General features: G+C 37.6%; 2 protein-coding genes across 2 annotated transcripts in view; one reads left to right on the forward strand and one right to left on the reverse strand.

Moving 5' to 3' along the window:
• LOC123972576 (E3 ubiquitin/ISG15 ligase TRIM25-like) overlaps positions 1-626 on the forward strand; it is a 12,816-nt gene extending 12,190 nt beyond the window's left edge. Inside the window, exon 2 of the mRNA XM_046052110.1 lies at positions 1-626. The gene's annotated coding sequence lies outside the window, so the exon portion shown is untranslated.
• Positions 627-1,945: 1,319 nt separating this feature from the next.
• Positions 1,946-18,999, reverse strand: rpgrb (retinitis pigmentosa GTPase regulator b). The gene is made up of 17 exons (XM_046052098.1): positions 18,878-18,999; positions 17,426-17,551; positions 17,188-17,280; positions 16,279-16,341; positions 16,020-16,178; positions 15,064-15,213; positions 14,124-14,282; positions 13,444-13,599; positions 13,191-13,315; positions 12,456-12,647; positions 11,378-11,564; positions 10,814-10,908; positions 10,659-10,718; positions 4,586-4,783; positions 4,452-4,509; positions 4,139-4,257; positions 1,946-3,150 (listed from the first exon to the last, which is right to left on the reverse strand). Exons 1-17 carry the CDS (start codon positions 18,906-18,908, stop codon positions 2,923-2,925), a joined length of 2,199 nt encoding a protein of 732 aa, XP_045908054.1. The 5' UTR covers positions 18,909-18,999; the 3' UTR covers positions 1,946-2,922.
• Between the last annotated feature and the right edge of the window lie 1,308 nt (positions 19,000-20,307).

A 20,307-nucleotide genomic window follows, 5' to 3' on the forward strand; every position in this document is an offset into this window, starting at 1 on the left:
TTGTTGCTGAGAGCTGATTGTTGTGGCCTTGACCTGTCAATCAAACATTGTGGGCGGTACTTTGAGGTCTTGTCATTAGTTGCTGTAAATGTTTGAGTTTCTTTAGGCGGCGCTCCTTCCTGTGTCTGTTTAGCCATGGAGGCTATCACTGCTCAGGATGACTTTTGTTTACCTGCATGAAAATGGAAACTTGTCTGAGCTCTAAATGTTTGTTGAATATTTGGATTGATGTATTTGTATGTTGTTGTTTCTCTTCCACTGCATGGGTCTGAAGAGAGAAAGCAGCAGACCTTCCTTTATCTCAGAGATTTTGTTCTCACTTTGGAAAGAAATCTAGAATTACATTCACATTTATTTGTTTGGCAGACCAAATGTTGTTGTTGTCGTCCAAAGAGACGTACAAATGAGGGACTGTGAGGTATTTTAAAGTGTAATTCTCCTGATCAGAATCAATAAGGAGCTCATTCTTTTCTTTGACAGCTGAGATTCTGCTCAAACACACTGATTGTGTGGATGAAGTGAATCTGTGCATGAAATCATTGAACAAGAGTCATTTAACAGACTTTACTGATGGGATGTGTGAACAAACTGAAGGTTTACATGATGAATAAACAAACATGAACCAAGTCTTTTCTTCTCGTCTTCATTCCAGGGTTTCATACAGAGCTGATGGAGAACATGTGAAACTAATCTGAGAGTAGAACTGAGGCAGTTTTCCTCCTGAAACACCACAAAGTACAGAGTTCATGTTTAGAGCAGAAGAGCGTTTGTCAGTCAGTCTCTGTCCTTTCAGCTTTTCTCACTAAAACAGCTTTGTCACAGAGAAATGAGCAGAGTTTTCTGTCGCTTGGTGCTTTTTACAACCAACTTTTTGTTTGTGCACTTAGTCAATAAATTTATTACACAGAATTAAAACAGTGGAAAAACAGCCAGAATTAATTTGGTCAAGTTTGGGTGTGAAGTACTTTAGTTGAGTCATTAGTGTGTAACAATGTGTATAATTTCTTTCCTATTAGCTTTTTAATATCCTCAAATATGTGATCTGGGGCAAATGCCTCCAAATATAGTATATAAATATAGTAAAGTGTCTGTAAGTGTACTTGCTCGTTATAAACATTATTTATTTGATTAAAGTGCAGCTTTCCTTCAGTGTCATCATGAGGAAGAGGAAGGTAGAAGTGACATTCATCAGCTCCCCCAGTGTTCACCTCAAGCCTACGTCCTCGGTGCTTCGGCTATAATCTTTAAATGTCAGGCCTGATTTGCTGATAAACTGCAAACTGATTACAGTCAGCTGTAGAAATATTTTCAGTCACTACATCAACTAATTTATTGAAATTTGGACAGTATGGAAAACTGTGTTTAAAGGTTTTCAACCTTCAGTGTTTCTATTATCTATTTTTTTGTATCAAATTCATTAAAAAATATGACATTTACTTCTTTTTCTTAACACAGTATGTCTGGAAATGATTATATAGTATAATGAATTATTAAAAATTCAGAATCCAGAGAAAAACTTAATCTACTGTTTTGCAAGACATTAAGTTTTAAAGACTTTCCATCTCCAATGTAAAAATAATAATAATCAAGAAACCAACTATCTATATTACAAACAGCTACCCAAGTAGTAATTTTCAGCCCCGAGTAGTGTCTGCAGGTACTCCTTTCAGGCTGCACGCGGCCCAAACAACCTCCACCAATAAAGTCTGTCAGTCTGTTGTAGCCTGAGAGGAGAAAAATAATAAGTATGTGTGTAATGTAACTTTAGCCCAAACTGAAATTTATAAAAGTGTAATTGCTGAATCTGTAGAAAGTTTCCTATGTACTGGGCTTCTCTCCGTTTTGAATAATAAAACTGTAAAAACTGCAGAAAATCAAACACCAGCTCTAAATTCCTGATGTGAAACCTCAAAACTTCCAAAGTAAACAAGAACAACAAGCGATCTTCAGTTTTATATCAAAATGCTTTATTGATATCACAAAAATCCAAATGATTCAGTTAAATGAGATTATCGTGTCAGAATATAAAACTGATGCATCTCCTTGAAACGGATACAGATCACATCAAAAGTGCAAATGTGCTCAAGGACCATGTCACAATAAATAAGATTATTTACATCCTCACAGTTTAAAACTCACACACACACTCAGCTGCTTGGTAGAAAATATGTGCCACACAACAAAAACTACTTATTTTAAAGTTAAAAACCGCCCAGCAACATGGTGATACTGGCCGTACTGGTGGAGGAGGAGGCTCAGCTGTTAGGTCACTTGTGAACAGACAGTGATTGAAAGTGTAGTGGTTGATTTAAAGCTGCACTCACAAAGATGGCTTCAAAATAAAGAAAACCAATCAGAGTTTGGATCGCACCCTTAAAGGAACGTGTGAAGTTAAACCACATGAGGTCAGCAAAAGATTTTCAGGGGGTGTGAAGTTTCTTTTTAAGCTTCAGTTTGCATCTCTGTTGGGAGGACAAGCGAAGACACTGACAGCATAATTTACTTTCTGTGAATCTGCAGCGTGACAGTTTGTAGAAAAGGGCTGTTTGTCTCTGTGGTGGCTTCACTCCGTGATTCAGGCATGATGAGTGCGTTAACGCCACAGAGGAGCTGGATGATACCCAGTGAAAACACCAGCATCCCCGAGGGGAGCTGCTGGAAAACACAGTCAAAGGTTCCCTGTGGAGTTTCACACCTCTAGCCATGATATGATGCAAGCTAGTTAACGTGGATGTAAACGATCCTGGATTTAAAACACACGAGGAAGAACGCACTGTGTTTTGTTGCGTAACACTGAATGTAAACATACTTTTTTTATGTTTACAAGAAAGCTCCACGGGGCCCCTGTAAGTGGGACCTTTTCACACTTTGGTCTGGCTTTTCAAGATGAACTGAGGCCACCTGAGAGTTTTGTTCCTGGGATCACAGCACAGTGCAGGTTCCAGAGCGGGGCCCCCTGGCTCCAGAGGGCAAAGCGCTCTGCTGTGCTCCGCCTCTCTTTGTATCCGGGACTCTGCTCCCAGTGGCAGAAGAGGAGGGAGGCTCTCCCTGGACGGCCGTGTCCCCACGGACGACCCCCTCCGCTGGGGTTTGGTCCCTGAAGTTGGTCTGCTTGGACCTGGAGAAGGACAGCCGTCTGAAGAGAGAGAGCTGAGAGGAGCACAGAGGAGAGATCTGAGCTGACAGACCTTCATTTAATGACCTTCCTGTTTGTTTCACGTCACGTCTGCTGCTTCACAAAACACTGGTGGAGCCTAAACATTGTGCTCGCAGAGCAAATTTCCAAGCAATAACATTTTAACAGTACGAGAAAGACTTTAGACCGAAGTGTCTGACGGTGAAACAACTCTTTGGATGCTACAAAGCGATTGATTAAAACTTTATAAAATCGTACCCTAACCCACAAACCTTATGGAGTTAATACAGAGAGCCAGTCGTCTCTGTACAGACTCCGTTAGCTCAACAGCTGAGGATGAATGTAGTTTAGTTTACGATTGTCTAAACACCAACTTGACCACTATTCTGGATTTATCGTCTCCATCTGAGGAAGCGAGAGTGAAAAGTTCATTTCTATCTCAGTACTCCAGATAGCATATCCAGGATTGTGAAACCATGATACTGGGATACTCCTAATCATTACTGAGAAAATAATACACATGTAAAAACACTATCTGACATTTTTAATAACGTAACTGACTAAAATTCCAGCCCTTCGACACACTGTAACCCTGCCCAACAGTATGTTGTGTGGTTCACTTTATTTGTGCAGGCAGGGATAGTAAATTTAATGAATGTATTTATAATTGTAATTTGTGTGTTTTTACCAGGCTTTAAATGATCCTCATTTCCCACAAACACCTTAAATGCTGTATATCAACATACGTACAGGTATGTAGTTTCCCTTTTTCATAATAACAAATGAAAGAAATACTCATATTTCATATTGAGTCAGATAAAGAAGATAGTTTTTCTCTTTCTGCACTGAAATGTCTGAAAGGAATTTACTTCTGAAAACAACAGCCAAAGGAGAAAATGTAACAACCTATCTATGGTAATATAATTGCTATGAAGACAAGCACACAGTTGTTCCACAAGTTTGTTTGGTCTCCAGATATGTTAATACGTTTGTTTCTTGTACCTTTTTGTTGGAGCCTGATTGGCTTTTGGAGTTGCTGTCTGCCGTCCCATTGGCTGGTCTGGTGCCGTCGTCTGTCTTTTCTCCACCTGTAGAGTCGGGCTGCTCCGTGATTTCAGCTGCTGTTGATGTTTGATTTACAATTCCATCATTATCACCCTGTTAGTCCAAGTAAGTCTCTGCTTTTTGGATGTGTGTTTTTATCATCACTGCATTTTAATCTGTGGAAATCTTTTTGGTTTTCTCAAGTTTCATTAATGTTTTTAACACAGACTAATTAATGACAGACAAATTAATGTTTTCAGATTAAACAAACCTGCATCCCCTTCCTGCTTTCTGTCAGGTACGGATTTTTCTTTCAGCTCTTCAGGCTCCTGGAAAGATCAGACGCTACATGTTAGTGTCAACAGGAGTATTAAACGAGTGTCAGACATTTGATCCAGCTCTTACAGGACTCTGAGTCTCCTCTGTTTGCTTGTCTGTCGAGACGTCTAAACTCGAGGACGGCCCCTCTGTCTCAGCTGACGTATCATTATCCTCTTCCTCCACCTCTTCTTCATCAACAGTGTCCTCCACTTCCTCTTCATCTTCGTCTTGTCTTTCCTCTTCATCTTCGTGCGAAGTCTGAGCAAAACCTTTTGTCAAATCCTGACAAAAAGAGGGAATATAAGACATGAAAGACAGATTTTATGAGAATAAGAGCACAACAGTGCCAACAATCCATCTTCAAGTCATTATTTTTCCTAAAGAAGTTTGAGTTGTTTCAACAGTTTTACAGAATATTCCAACAAGACAAAATAACAGCATTCCTACGCAGTATGGAATCTGATTTTAATCATTTCCAGGTCTGGATAAGTATGGGAAAATATTTGTTTTCAGACAATTGCCCTTATTTTAATTGCAAATATACACAATAATGAATTCCTAAAAAGAAATTGATCATACAAGGAGATCAAAATACAAGCACCACAAATAACCAAATATTATTGAGCTTGTCTGAACATTTATAAGTTATGCAGTGATGTTGTCATCAGAAACGTAAACAGACTTTTCCGCTTAAGGAACAATTTCTTTATGGCTGTGTTCATCTTTGTTTCCATGAACAGTGAATAAAAACTGCTAATGATGGACAGAAAATGTAATTGTTTAACTTTTTTCACCAAGGTTTTTGCTTCTTATTTATAAAAAAGACTAAAAACCTTGGGAAACAATATCATAATTTATTATTAATATATTATTATTTATTCAATATGTTAATATTATTTAAAAATAATTTAAAAATAATGCGAGAATTGGTAGCAAAGGTTAATTTACTTCCTCTTTGGACAGAGATGTACGGCGTCCAACTTTCTGATTTGAATGAGTTACATTACCTCGCTACAAATATTTAGCATAATAATAGTATATATAATCCAAATGTTAACAGTTGGATTTTAAAAAACATTTATGTACATAATAAACACCTAGTCTGAAAATTTGAGTCTCTGTAATAAGGTCTAATTAGAATCTTTCATCCCCAAGATTGTAAAACTAAAAGATTAAATTTTTTGAAGTAACTGAGTAGCAGTTGAAAAGCTTTACATAGGAGGACTGAACTCAGTTGGCTCTCACATTACCAATTACGGAAGTAGATTTTCTTCAAAGGTAATTTAAAATGAAGAGGAAAGAAGAAAATTGGGTCAGTAAACAACACATAGTAGGTAGGAAAATAAAAAAAATATATAAGATATGCAGTAAAATCAGGATGTTTCATACTTGAGTGTTAATTTTCCTACCTTAATCTATGTGTTCCATAACTAAACAGCAGAAAATGGATTTCACTTTATTTATTTCACTCTGTTGAATAAATAAGAAAGTAAGCTGACAAAATGCACGGTGCTCCTTCAGACTACAGCAGGGAATAATGGGAAGGGATTAAAGGAGGGATTATAATCACAAAGACAAAAAGAAAACATGCCCCACCTCATCTTCAAACAAGCCAATCAACACTCAACAAAAGCTTCAGACGTCAGAGTTTATGAAGATTAGCTGAAAAGATTAGTAATGTAATTAATCTTCAGAAACGTTTTGAATTTTTTTAAATTGATTAAGTTATTTAAGAAGCAAGACTGTCAAACACTCTGTTTCCAGTTTATTTAATGTGAGGATTTGCTGCTTTCCCCTGTTTTATATCATCGTAAGCTGAATATCTTTGGGTTTTGGACTGCTGGTTCTGGGATCTAATGACGGGCACTGTTCACTATTTTCTGACATTTTAAAGACAAAAGTATTGAAAAGAAAATATTCAAAACTTGCCTTGAGTTCTGTTTTTATTGGTTAAGTTTGATGTATTAGATAATTACATCATAATCATACTTTGTATGTAAAGAAAAAGTTTTATTATTTCAAGAATAAAGTCATCATATCCATGAGGGACATGGTGACCTGGTTACAGGCTTCTCCAATAAATATTTTATCAGAGATTTAAGGATGTTTTAAAGCAGACACTGAAGCACAGTGGGACATCAGACAAGTGCAAAGACCTCATGGCGTCATAAAAAGATTAAAGCTCGGCCATTCAAAATACTGTCAACAAGCTGTCAGGATGTCACTGAATATACGGTGGACTTTTGTGTTTTAGTGAGGTGTTTTTTAGGTACATATGCTCATTGCCTCAGACAGATATAGAAAGATAAGGAAAATCAATCCTAAAGTCTTTGCTAGGAGCTCATTTTTGAGAACACCACACAAAAACAACATAATTGAAATAAAACATTATTATTTATTACAAACACAGAAATTAATAAAACCAGAAGAAGAAAGTAGAAAGAAGGAGCAAAGTAGGCAGAAGAAACAGTCCAGATAAAAATGTAAATCTTTTAATTTGCCAAAGCAGGAGGTCATTAAAACACTGGTACTTTCTGTTTAAAATTTTACTGAGCCACTGTTCTTTAACCCAAATATACCCATTTTTAAGCTGCCAAAAAAAGAAGTAAACAAAGCCTTTAAAAGTAAAACATAAGATTTTTTTCATTATCTAGGACTGACCGTTCTGAATCAAACATTATGAGAGAAGCAGCTCAGAAAGGAACTTAGAAATGCATTAATTACATGTGAAACAAATGATGAAATAAAGATGAATGATATATGAGCAGAAAGGCACTTTGTGTAAAAGCAGAAAGCACAGGGGTTTGGTTCTTTGAGATGGACTTGCTGTAAACAAGTTATTGTAGCTTCAGCTTAATGGACAAGCTGTAAACACAATACCGAAATATTATCACCGTATAAAGTTGTTATGGCTAATACGTTAGCGAGTGTCTGCCTACGTCAACATCCAGCAGGCACAAAGCAATGTTAATTTTGAGTTGTGTTTGTGTGATTAAAGTCTAATATTCACTCTCGTTCTAGCTTCAGCTTGGTCTCCACCAACTCCTGAGATAAATATCTTCCTCTTGAGCTTCTCGATGTCCCACTTCTTTCTCCAGCTAGTCTCTGTGTGTGTTCGTGTTGTACAGAGGATAAAACCAAAACAATGGGCCTGAAAGAAAGCTATAAAGCTCACTTTAGATATAGTCATTTGATTCACTGTTAACATAAACAATACTGAATAGGGTATTTAATGCTATGGCTGACAGCTGATGAATCAGAAAGTTTAAGTTCAGTTTATGTCTTAGAATTTTTGTTTTGGTGATTTTCTTTGCAGATGATGATGCTTATTTTTTCTCTGAAATTTGAATAGAATTACTTCTCCTATCATTATTTTATTTAGGGCTAAAGCAATTAGTTGATTAATCGATCAATAAACAGATGTAAAAATTTATCAAAAATATTTCTGTCAATGCACTTAATTGTTATGTTCTCTGGTTTCAGCTTCCCAATGTGAAGATTTGCTGCTTTTTCTGTTTTCTTATCACTGTAAACTGAATATAAAAACATTTTAAAAAGTTTTTGGACTGTTGGTCAGATAAAACATCCGTCACTGGGATCTTGGAAACAATACTGACAGATTGATCAATAATAAAAAGGATTTGTGTTACTTCAGGTTGAGGTACTGCGGTAACACGTCATCCCAAAACTCCTCTGCCTCACCTGCTGCCTGACCTTTGACCCCTGACCTTCTAGATTTAGCACTTTGTTTTTTCACTCCAGCTGACTTTTTCTTAACAACCTCCTCTTCTTCTTCTTCTTCTTCCTCCTCTTCTTCTTCTTCAGCCTCCTCATCCTCCTCTTCCTCATATTTGTTATCAACCTCTTCCTCCTCAGCCTCTTCATCCTCTTCCTCACTTTCTTGATCCTCTTCCTCCTCTTCTTCAGCCTCCTCCTCCTCCTCATTGCTGTCTTCCTCCTCACCCTCTTCCTCACTGTTTTGATCCTCCTCTTCTGCTTCATTCTCTTCTGCTTCCTCAGCACTCTCTTCTTCTGCTTCTTCTTCTTCCTCCTCCTGTTCTTCACTATGACTCTCCTCCCCCTCTTCATCTTCCACTTCTTCTTCCTCTTCTCCACTTTCCTCCTCATTTTCAGCCTCTTCTTCCTCACTGCTCTCCTCCTCTCCCTCCCCCTCTTCTTCCTCGTCAGCACCACTTTGTTCTTTCTCCTCTTCATCCTCCTCCTCTTCTCCTCCCTCTGTCTCACTCTCTACGTCACTCTCTTCTCTCTCCTTTGAAGACTTTAAAGACTCACTTTCACCCTCCTCTTCCTCCCCCTCACTTTCCAAATCCCCCTCTTCTTCATCACCTTCCTTCTCATTGTCAGACTCTCTTTTGCTCTCTGTCTCGTGGTTTGACCCTTCCTCACTCTCCTCCTCTTCCTCCTCTACATAACTACCTTTGCTCTCTTTATCTTCAGTCTCATCTTCACTCTCACTTCCTGCCGCCCTGCTTGCTTCCTCTTCCTCCTCCTCTTCCTCAGCACTGCTCTCACCTTCTACCTCATCCCTGCTTCCTTCCTCATCTACATCAGTTTCTGACTCATCCTCTGGTTGTAGAGTGTCGCTGTCTTTGTCTTCTTCTTCTTCTTCTCCTTCTGTTATTTTCACAATAGCCTGACTGACATCCTCCTCCTCTTCTTCCTCGCTTACATCTGCACTCGTTCTCTGCCCTTCCTCATCTTCACCCTCCTCCTCCTCACGTTTGGCCATCACAGAGTCCGTCTGCTCTTCGCTCTCCTCCTCACTTTCATCCTGACTCCTTTCCTTCTCGTCCTGACTCATTTCTTTCTCGTCCTGACTCGTCGTACTTTCAGACGCAGGTATGATGCTGATGCTGACCGCGGATTTGTTACTTAAATCGGCAGCGTAGGATTCAGATTCATCGCTCCGTGATTTTGTCATGCTGTCTTTCTTGACACCGCGGCTGCTCTCAGATAGGGATGTTGACGGCGAGCTAAAGCGTCTTACGGACGCCACCTCATTCATTAATAACGATCCTGCTGCAAGAGAGGCCACTCCAGCAAGCAGGCCGAGATTTGACGTATCTTTTCCCGTTTGTACGGACTGAGCCTCTTTTTTGTTTTTCTCATTCTTGGATTTTTTAGAAAAATCTGTTTTCCCTTTAGATGTCGGGGTTTTTTTCACCTCTGAGAGAAGTCGAGAGCTATCTAAAGTCTCTTCATCTAAGGCATCGCTGACATGAAACGCAGGGGAGTCTGTGCGACTGTGTTTAGCTGGCGAGCTAACTCTTGCCTCTTGACTTTGCAAGGCTATCGGTTTGCTTTTAACACTGACAGTTTTAGGTTGCACTTGTTTAACTTTCGCCAGTGCAGATTCAGAGCTGACACCTGAAGCTGTCATTCTGGTTTCAGGACTTTGTTCAGAGTCTGATACCAGCTTCCTGACAACCTCTATCAGCTGACTTTTCCCCTGAACTGGCCTGAGCCGCTGTTTGGACGCTGCCTTCCCAATGTCCCCTACACTCGGAGGTTTGTTTTTACTGGGTTTCCTCTGCAGCTCTTCCACGGCCATGATCAGATTCTCTTTGTTCTGGTTGGTTGTTTTCTGTCTATGTGGGCTCTGAGAGGCCGGAGAGTGAGCGCTGTGGCCCCTCAGGAGCTCAGTGGGTAAGGCCCGGCGTGGAGAGATAGCCTCGCTCTTCTGAGACGGGGAAGCTGAAGCGAAACTGCTCTGCTTTAAGAGCTTTCTCTCCTTTTTTTGGGTTTCTTTCTGGGTCCCTTTATTGGTCTTACCATGCTTACCCTTCCTCTATACGCGGCACAAGAAAGCAAGAAGAGGATGAAAAAGAGGCATGCATTAGAGAGGAAAAGAAACATACAGAGAAATCAAAATAAACAAGAGACAGAAGAAAATAATGAAATAATAGAAGTTAATTATGTTTCCCAACTCTTTCTGTTTCTCATACTTTCATCAAGGTGGTATATGGTTACTTTATAAACAACATCAGGAAGCCATTTTGGATTTCTAAATTGGGTACTAGACAAGTAGCTGGGGAATAATGCTTGGTGTTTAGTAGAAGAGTTGGGCAACATATTTGCATTCTCAGAATTTAAACGAATAAGAGGAGAATGATGGGGAAGCAAGGACACAAGTTACCTTGTGGACTGGAGACAGAGTGAGTGTTTTATCACCGGGGTCCATCTTCATCACGTGTGTCTATCAAGAGGAGGTGGGAAAAAAAGAAAATGAGCAGCAAAATCCTCAATGTTCCACTTATCAGATATCGTTTAGGATGGATTCACTGATCTCACCATATTGAGGAAGTCAGTGGTTTCTCCCAGGCCTTTAACGCTGTCGGTGTCGGTCAGGCTCTCCACAACGCTGTCTGTCTCGCCCCCGGAGTGCTCTGACGAGGTAGACAACGGCAAGTTAGTCCAGACTTTTCCTGATTCAGCCTAGATTTCTGCAGCACTTCAAACATTCTGATCATTTTAATTACTTTTTAATCTTTTGTCTATCTATGGGCTGAGGCGTTACGTCCTTCCTGTCCACCCAGTTCCTTCACATCAGCTGTCAGACAGCATTATATTGCTGTAAATGCTAAATTATCAGTGTAAGGCTAGAATAGAATGCGAGTTCTTGAAGAGATAAATATTTGCAGGAGACATAGAGAAAGCTGAGGTAAAATGAAGTCAGATAAGAGCACTAATATGCTTAAACACCCTCATTAAACGGTATTACATCTTCTGACAATTGGGTCTGCTTAAACAGAACAAAATGCTATGTGAAATGTAATCCTTTAGAGATGTAACTGCTTTAATGTCTTGGTCTGATCTTGGGGGGAAAGGAGGAGGTGGTGGAGGTGAGGTAGGTACCCTGGTGGTTTGACACTGTGCTCCTGTGTTGGTGATTGCCGATGAGCACCTTTCTGTGGCTCAGCTCAGGTGGAGGCAGTCTGGGCGGGATGGTCTGGCTCGAGACGGGCAGCGGAGGGTGGAGGTAGCCGGGCATCATGGCGGGCAGTGTGCGGAACATGGCGCCGAACTGGTCCGGAGATCTCTCCTGTTGGGGTAGGATTAAGAGAGCGTTTCATTTTCAAGAGTCACATTGTAGTGAATGAGCACTTGTGCATGTGGGGAATAAAATAGCAAAACATTTCTCAATACGGATTAAACATTTATTTATAGGCTGCCGTTAAAGCCAGTTTAAATGTTTTGATGCACAAGAAATCTACATTTTTTTCAATTTGATGTAATTTTTACTGAAAATATATTGTATGTAGTTTCATAAAAGTTAAATCTGTTTTCGTTGAAAAGAAGAATTAATTTTCAGTAGGTCAAAAGAAGTTTCTCAAAATAACATTAACTGCCATTTATACATTTCAATTTGAAGGTGCACCCCACTACATGTTCAAATACTGTATAGTCACTGAAATTCTATTTAGGCAGTGGTTAAACATAACAGAGACGTCTAAAAACTTTGTGCCAATTTTTAACTTAAATCTTAAGTCTGCAAATCAACAAACACCTGATGAAAAAGGGTTTGAACAACCAGAATATTTAACACAACAGAGACTTTTAAGAGTAAAATATACTGTTTCAGATATTTCAGCATAATAGAGTACGGTCTAGACCTGCTCTTTTATGAAAAGCGCTGTGAGATAACTGTTGTTTTGATTTGGCGCTATATAAATAAAACTGAATTGAATTGAATATTTACTAAGTAGCTCACCATCTCATCTTTAAAATATATAATCAGTCAAGTATTAGGCAAAGAAATACAGGCTTTTATGTAGGTTATGTTAAACTGTTAAATTAGATCTTCCGCAGTATCACAAAGTAGATTTAGTAGTAGTAGTTGTTTGTAATGAGATGCCTTGTACACTATCACTGTTTGTTGAATCATATCTTGTTTTATCAGTGGATGAATCCTGCCTCTGTGCTCTCTACCCACCCTCTCCCTCCTGCGAACCCGAGCAGAGAGGCTCCTCTGCAGGGCGGCGGAGTCGCCCGTGTCGCCCAGCAGCTCCACGTACGGCTTCTCCAGGTAATCTTCTGTCACGTCGTCTTCCTCCAGAGTCACGTCGCCGCAGCTCTGATCCCTCGGCCGAGCCAATGCCACCATGTGGCAGCCGCCACACGTAGCCTGCACAAAGACACAGCTCACTTTGTTATCCAGCATTTGAAAAATCTAATTAATAACAAAAAATACATTTAAAATACCTACAAACAAATATCTTTTTTATGTAAAATAAAAATATAATTAATAAAACTGATCATCTAAATAATAATGTTCAAATTCAAGAATAAAAGGTAACAATTATTATAATTATTTTATAAAAATGTAAAAACAAACATAAATAAATATAAATAACAGGAATAAATATAAATCATTATATTGTTAGAATTATATATCTAATGAATACAAAAAGTGCTTTATAAAATGTAAAAAGTTTGAATTTTATGAAATATTCAATATAAAATAAATAAAAATATTAAATTCTAATATTATTTAAAAATGTAAAGCAACTGTGATACATTTAAAAAAATACTTAAAACAATTAATTCTAATTGAATTTATTGTTGTGGATCTTATTCCAATTATATAAGTATAATCAATATTTCTTTTTCCAATATTATAATATCCAAACAAACAAACAAACAAGACCTGCCCATGTGAAACACCTACAGCCTGAACGTAATACTTGAGGAAGCGAGGACAGAGAGTTGGTTTAAACTGGTTGGTGAAGTTTTCTTCTCCCAGGCCCAGTTTCCCATGTCTGCCGTCTCCAAACGTGTACAGCAAGCCGGCGTCTAAAAAACAACAGCAACATTTTATTAAGTCAGAAAAGAGGAAGAGAGCTACTTTCATCAAACCAGTGAAAAGAAAGAAATAATAAATTAATTTAGTTAGCTGGTAGTGAAATAAAGGCAGTATTTACCCGTGATCACAGCAGTGTGGTTTTCTCCACAGGCCACCTGCCTGACTCGTCCCTTTTTGAAGTGCTCGACAGGCCGCGGCAGCCGCGCCTCGAAGATGAACGTCCCGTGGCCGAGTTGTCCAAACTGTCCGAGACCGAACGTGTACACGCCATCCTCTGAAAGACCACAAACAGATTTATAAGAGCCTTATTTAATTAAATATAAAGGTATAATTCACCATGTCTGACATCTACCGATATTTTATTTCAAGACAATCAGAGCAGGAAAATGTATGTGTATTTCAGGCTATTGTTACTGTTTTTAATATTATAAAAGATTAGAAAAGTTTTATTATTGTTTATTTTTGTTTCAGTTTTTTGCTCAAATATATTTCCTTTTTTTCACTTTCAATTTAGAAATTTTAAAACTTAATAAAATCCTTAATAAAATAAAATCCTCCAGAAATTTTACTAAAATAAACATACTAATAACAATCTGTAAAAAAAACCTCCACTGCAAGTAAAAGTCCTGCTTTCAAACCTTCCTTCAGTAAAAGTATATAAGGAACATGACACAGCATGTCCCGGGCGTCTTATTCACTCTGCAGAAACTTGTTACCAGTGATATCATCCTATAAGTGATGTCAGTCAGATGTAGTGCACAGCCATACTTGTAGTTTTTTAAAAAGATATTTCTCTACCTGTGATTGCCACCGTGTGTCCGCCGCCGCAGGCAACCTGTGTCACCGGCTCCTTGATGGTCTTCACCCGCTGAGGGACTCGGTGTCGGGGCAGCTGGTCGGTGCCCAGACCCAGTTTACCGCTGTCACACTCACCAAACGTGTACAGACTTCCGTCAGCTGAGACAAGAGGAAAACACTTCATCCCACAAAGAGGCTAGAAAGAAGCTACTCTTCACTTTAAAAACACATAACTTTCCCTTACTGTTTCCAGATTTAATTATATTTTAGTTTTAAGTTTGTTATGCAAAACGGTCCGTATACTCAATTCAACAACCAGAACCAGAAAAATACGACAAAATCACAAAGTAAAGCTGACTTTGATAATTTCACATGAATTAAGGTCAGTGTTTTCCAGAGCTTTCAGACACATCTCATGGTCTTCATCAGAGGATGTAGTTTCAGTTATTAATTCTTATTTTTTTGTATGATCGCATTTTATAATTTAGTTATTTTATAACGGTAGATTTGTCAAGTGATGACAACTGAAGCATCTCCATGGCAACTGAGCAAATGCAATCAGCTGATGAAGGCCACAACATTTGGATGAAAGCTCTGGAGGAAGTGGATCTGGAGTTAAGAATTAATGTTCAGGCTCAACTTTGACTTTTGTTTTCTTATTCATTTGGTTCCGGTTGTGCAGGTGAGTACAGAGTTTATTGAGCTTTTTGATTAACCAAATTAAATCTAAAATGTACGGTAATTAAATCTTGGAACAGGGAATGAAAATAATGTGTTTAATATTAAACTATTTCCAAGGTCAAGGACGAACCTTCAACTCTGGGATTATGTTTTTCGTTCTTTTGGTTCTGATTGTAAAATAATATCTTGTCAAAATTGCAAAGCTTTCATAATTAAATGCTTTATTCAGATCGTTTTACAGACTTAAAAACCTGCTCACCGGTCACTAAGGCAGAGTGGTAGTATCCACAGGACACCCAGCTGATTGGTTTTCCCACGCTGACTTCCTGTGGCGAGGAGGCGTGGTTCTCCTTCCCTAAACCGATTTGACCCTCCGTGTTGTCGCCCCACATGAACAGTTTACCACTCTCTATGGGCAGTAAATACAAACATCATTTTTATTTCCTCTGCCTTATCTTGTCTTTCAGCATTTATAAAACATAAAGGATGTGTAACAGTGACTGTATTTATTAACCAAGGATTTAAAGTTGTACAAAGCGGTATTTTGTGAACTCCTTTTCACATTACAATGTAATTACTTTATTGATTTTAGGAATTAACTTCAAAATGTCTGTGTTTTGTGCAGTGCAATTACATTAGAAATTGTACTTTTACTCAAATTTAATGACTAAAACATTTTTAATTTGAAGAATATACATTTGACAATATTTATAAACATATAAATTTGAAATATTTATTTAAATACAATAACGTCCAATATCTTAAATTTAGAAAAAAACTATTTACTGACAAAAATCTTAAAGTAAAAAAAATATTTACTGTAATTGTACAATTTCTTTTTAATAAAATAAATTAAATTAAATAATAAATAAACTTTTTGTTTAAAAATCTAATTTACTGACTATCTAACAACTAAAAAAAACTATGAATGTATGAATTAAAAAAAACATTTTTAAATTTAAGTTTAAATATGTTACTGATTGTAATAAATCTAAATAAGACACTTAAATATAAATTTAAATGATTTTTTGGATCAAATTTAAGATTTAAAAATCTAACGAAACGAAATCTAAAAATTAAATAAATGTATACAAAAATAGCTTCTAATAGAATGTTTTAGCATTTAAAAATTACATCTACTCACTGTCATCAAAGCTCACACGCTGCTGTGATGCGCAACTGAAAAGAGGAAGATAAACTGAATCTGAATGTCACCTGTTAGAGCAGCGGAGGTGTTTGAGCCAGCAGCGAGCATTTTGATTGGTTCATGTGAATCAAAGATCTCGATCTTCTGGAAGGCCGTCCTCTCCTCACAGTCACCGAGCCCCAGCTGGCCCTCACTGTTCCCACCTGAGGCCAACACTTTTCCCTGAGCTGTCAGAAAACAAATAAAGAAACAACACTGGCTTTTCAAATTCAAATGTGTTTCAAATTAATCTTGTAATCTTGTAGTCCATCACGCTCAGATACTGACCTGTGTAGATGAGGGTGTGGTTTCTTCCACAGGCCACAAGCTGAACTTTCTCAGATTTAAGAGCTGAAATTATCCAAAGGACAATTAAATGTCCACATGTATTGTTACAAAACTATGACCGTGGGAGTGTTGCACTCCAGAGAAAAAAACAATTCCTAGCCTTTTCCAGAGCTTTCAATCATACCACACAGTCTTCAGATGATGGAGGGGGATGTGTTGACATGCGAGCTCAGGAGCAATTCTAATTTAATTCATAGCAGTTTAAAGACTTTGCTTACAGAGTATGTAACAACTGAACAAAACCCATATGCAGATGAAAACCATATGACACAACTGAAAGCACTGGATAAAAGCTTGCAAGTTGCCTTGAGTTGGAATGACTAAATTCATACTTGAATACATTTTACAAACCAAATCCACAAAATAATCTAAAACAAGCTCACACTGTACAAAACAAACCAAACAAATAATACAAGAATGCATTTATTTGATGGCCGTAAAGAATAAGATGTATTATCTTGTACGGAAATCTGATAAGCAACCAATTGCCTCCCACTCTGTCTCTGTTCCTCTAGATTAGACCAGATTAGGGACCCTCCAGATTGGGATTATAATGGTAACAAATCTGTGGGTTTCCCCTACAGCCGGGCTCGTCCACGTCTTATGTCATGAACATTACCCAGGGCACTATATTTACTTTGCACTTTGCAGATTAAAGATTTTTTGAGGTTTAAATCTGGAAAAGTGACTGTCCCTTAAAATAGTTTCCTGTCCAGGCTGAAGGAGGCAATTCCTCCCTCTTCACTTCTATTCGAGGAGGCTGAAGGCAGCTGTTAGTGGCAGCACTTACACACAATATTGTCTCTTTCTGGGCTAAAATAGGGAACAGAGAGCTATTTGGAGACAAACCTTTGATACAAGTGGGCTTGTTCACAGTCACTTTGGATCCCAGACCGAGCTGGCCCCAGTTGTTGCTGCCAAACATGAAGAGTTTCCCATTTTCTGTGGAAACAAAGACAGAAGTTCCTGAAAGCTTGTTGATTTCTGAGGTGCTTGAGCTGGAGGATTTGGTTTAAAGTGACACACTACATCAGTACAGGGAGAAGAGCTTCTCAATACAGTTAAATACATTTAAAATGGCTCTTACCTGTTATTAAGGCGGTATGCTCGTCGCCACAGGCTATTTTTAAGGGGACGTCATTTTTAAGCCAGAATTTACTCGGGGTGTTGTCGGCAAATTTGCTCTTTCCAAAAGTGAAAACCGCTCCTGATTCTGACAGAAAAGAAAAGGACGACAAGTGAAAAAGAAAAACTGCACCGAACAAAAGATAAAGTGAACACACTAAATAGCAGAAATAATCGTTTTCTTGCTTTAATATCAATATAAAGTTATTAACATATCGTTTTAAAGACAAAATGTTGAGGACTTCACTTTGAGCTCTTGTAACTTGCTCAATTGTTAGCGTTAAACAGATTCTGTGGTGTCACGGAGTGATTTTGTTCATTATTTAGGTATTTATTGCATTGGTTTGTTGGTAGTATGTCACTCCAGCATCTTTCTCTCTAGGACCAGACCAAAATAAATCCAGTTTTTATTGTTGTGATTTTCTGACCTGCATCTCATCATGTCAAATAAATTAAAACTTACATCATTTATCTTACTTACATTGTCTTAGTACATACAATAATCAAATCAATCTTAAAACTAATATCAGCTTTTACATATTTTCATGATATTCAGAGAAGAACTTTTACTAGAGTAGAATTAATTTGTTTTGTTATATTTTTATATGATAACCTGTTCTCAAATCGTCTCCTGACTATATACATACTTAAATACATAAAATAAATAAATAAATAAATAATCTAAAACAAGCTTGTTTTGTACATAACCAAACTAATATTAGCTTTTATTTTTTTTATGATAGAACTTTTACTTGAGTAAAAGTAGCAATATTTAAAAATACTCAATTACAAGTAAACATTAAGTAGAGTATATCTTAGGTAGAAGCATGTGAGTATGTCTCAGCAAAATGGAGTGTTTGATGTTATTGGATTGTTATTATACATTAATGTATTTCACTCTAACATCGTTATATAAGGTGCTATTGGGTATTTTATTCTAGTAGTAAAATCTGCAAACTAAGAAGTAACTATAACTGTCAGATTACTGTAATGGAGTAATAATACAAGTTCCTTTTGAAATGTAGTTTAAGTAAAAAGTAGCATCAAACTAATGTACTAACTAATGTACTAATTGTGAAATAACCACGTTATTACAAGAACATGAGGTCTGAAAGAAAACCCATTTACTGGCAGAGCACGTTTCACAACAAACTTTCCAAACACTTCACGATCAAGTAAAACAGAACATAAAAATCCAAACAACAGGTACTTGCTCAGTCGTGAGGAACAAACACAGAATACATAAATGTCTTGACAGTTTAAAGCGGAGAAAGTGATGAAAAGGGCTTTATTCTCCGTTAGCCAGCGAGCTAAAGCAGAAGCTAATTAGCAGGATAATCGTGGCTAAAAAACATTTCAGATTTAAAATCATTTTACTTATGAATCCGCGGGAGTGTAAAACGATGAGGGCTACCTGGTATGTCGTCCTCAGCCTCCCCTGCCATCTCTGCGGGACTTTAATCCGCTTTGCTCGGTGTCGTGGGCGTCTTGCTGTCCCTCTTGTTTTCCACTTTGACAACCCGGAAGTAAACAAAACTTCTCCTAGGCTACGACGCGCACCACGTGACCGCTTAAAGGGACAGGACGTCAGTTTCTCTGCAGGCGTCTCATCGCAGAAGAGAAAATTTGTGTTTGGTAGATTATTTCTCTGTTGTAACAATGCTTCTTGGCAATAAGTCTTAAACCATTGGAAAGCTTGTTTATGTCCCTTTTGATTGGAGCCACATTTTTAAGGAACATGTTTTTGTGGGATGAGCAGCAGAAAAATTTGCCAAATCTAATCTGAACATATCCAATTTATCTTATTCTGTTCCTGATATAATTACCTGTCCAGGCTGCAGGAGGCATCTCCTCCGCTGAGGCACTTCCTCTTAGGCTAAAGGCCACTTTTGAGAGCTTCCCATATTTTTAGTTTCATTAATCTTTGCACTAAATTAAATTCCATATTTTTTCAGATAATGATTATTTTTGCATGCTTTCAGTTTTTGTACTTGGGTGGCTAAAGGTGCAAATTGTGTGAAATCCCAGCTAGTGAAAACAAACGCTCCTTAAGATTGTGTATTCACTTAATATTGTTTATCTTTCCCAAAAATTACTTACTCAGAATTTCTTAATTTTGTATGTATATCTTTTCTCCTCCTTTATTTCTTTCTTTTTTGAAAAATGTAACATGGCAGCTTATTTCTTTCAAATAGTTTTAATTATACAGTCAATGTGTTACATCTATTCCAAAAACTGCTATAAACTGCTGTATAAAACTTTTTTTTTAATCATCTGCAATCTGTTTTAATTTTGTTTCAATGTTTTACACTTTAAGTTTCTCCCCTGTTTTTTTGTGCACTACATTGTGCGACAAGTATTAGTTACTGTCAGTCATGACATAGTAGTGACTGTAATAAGACAATTTAACAATGTCCTAATATATTTCAGTCAGTCCATAAATAAAATCCACTACAACTCAATGTACAGTGGGGGAAAGAAGTATTTGACCCCTTGCTGATTTTGCAGGTTTGCCCACTTACAAAGAATGCAACGATCTATAATTTTAATCATATGTACATTCTAACAGTGAAAGACAGAATCCCAAAGAAAATTCCAGAAAATCACATCATATGAATTTATAAAAATTGATAACCATCTGATGAGGAAAAACAAGTATTTGACCCCCTGGACAAACAGCATGTTAATATTTTGTAGAAAAGCCATTATTGGCCAGCACAGATGTCAAACGGTTTTTATAGTTGGTGACAAGGTTTGTGCACATTTCGGCAGGGATGTTGGCCCACTCCTCCCTGCAGACAGCCTCCAAATCATTCAGGTTCCGAGGTTGTCGCCTGGCAACTC

This window comes from Micropterus dolomieu, linkage group LG01, assembly GCF_021292245.1.
Source record: "Micropterus dolomieu isolate WLL.071019.BEF.003 ecotype Adirondacks linkage group LG01, ASM2129224v1, whole genome shotgun sequence".
NCBI classification, from domain to species: domain Eukaryota; kingdom Metazoa; phylum Chordata; class Actinopteri; order Centrarchiformes; family Centrarchidae; genus Micropterus; species Micropterus dolomieu.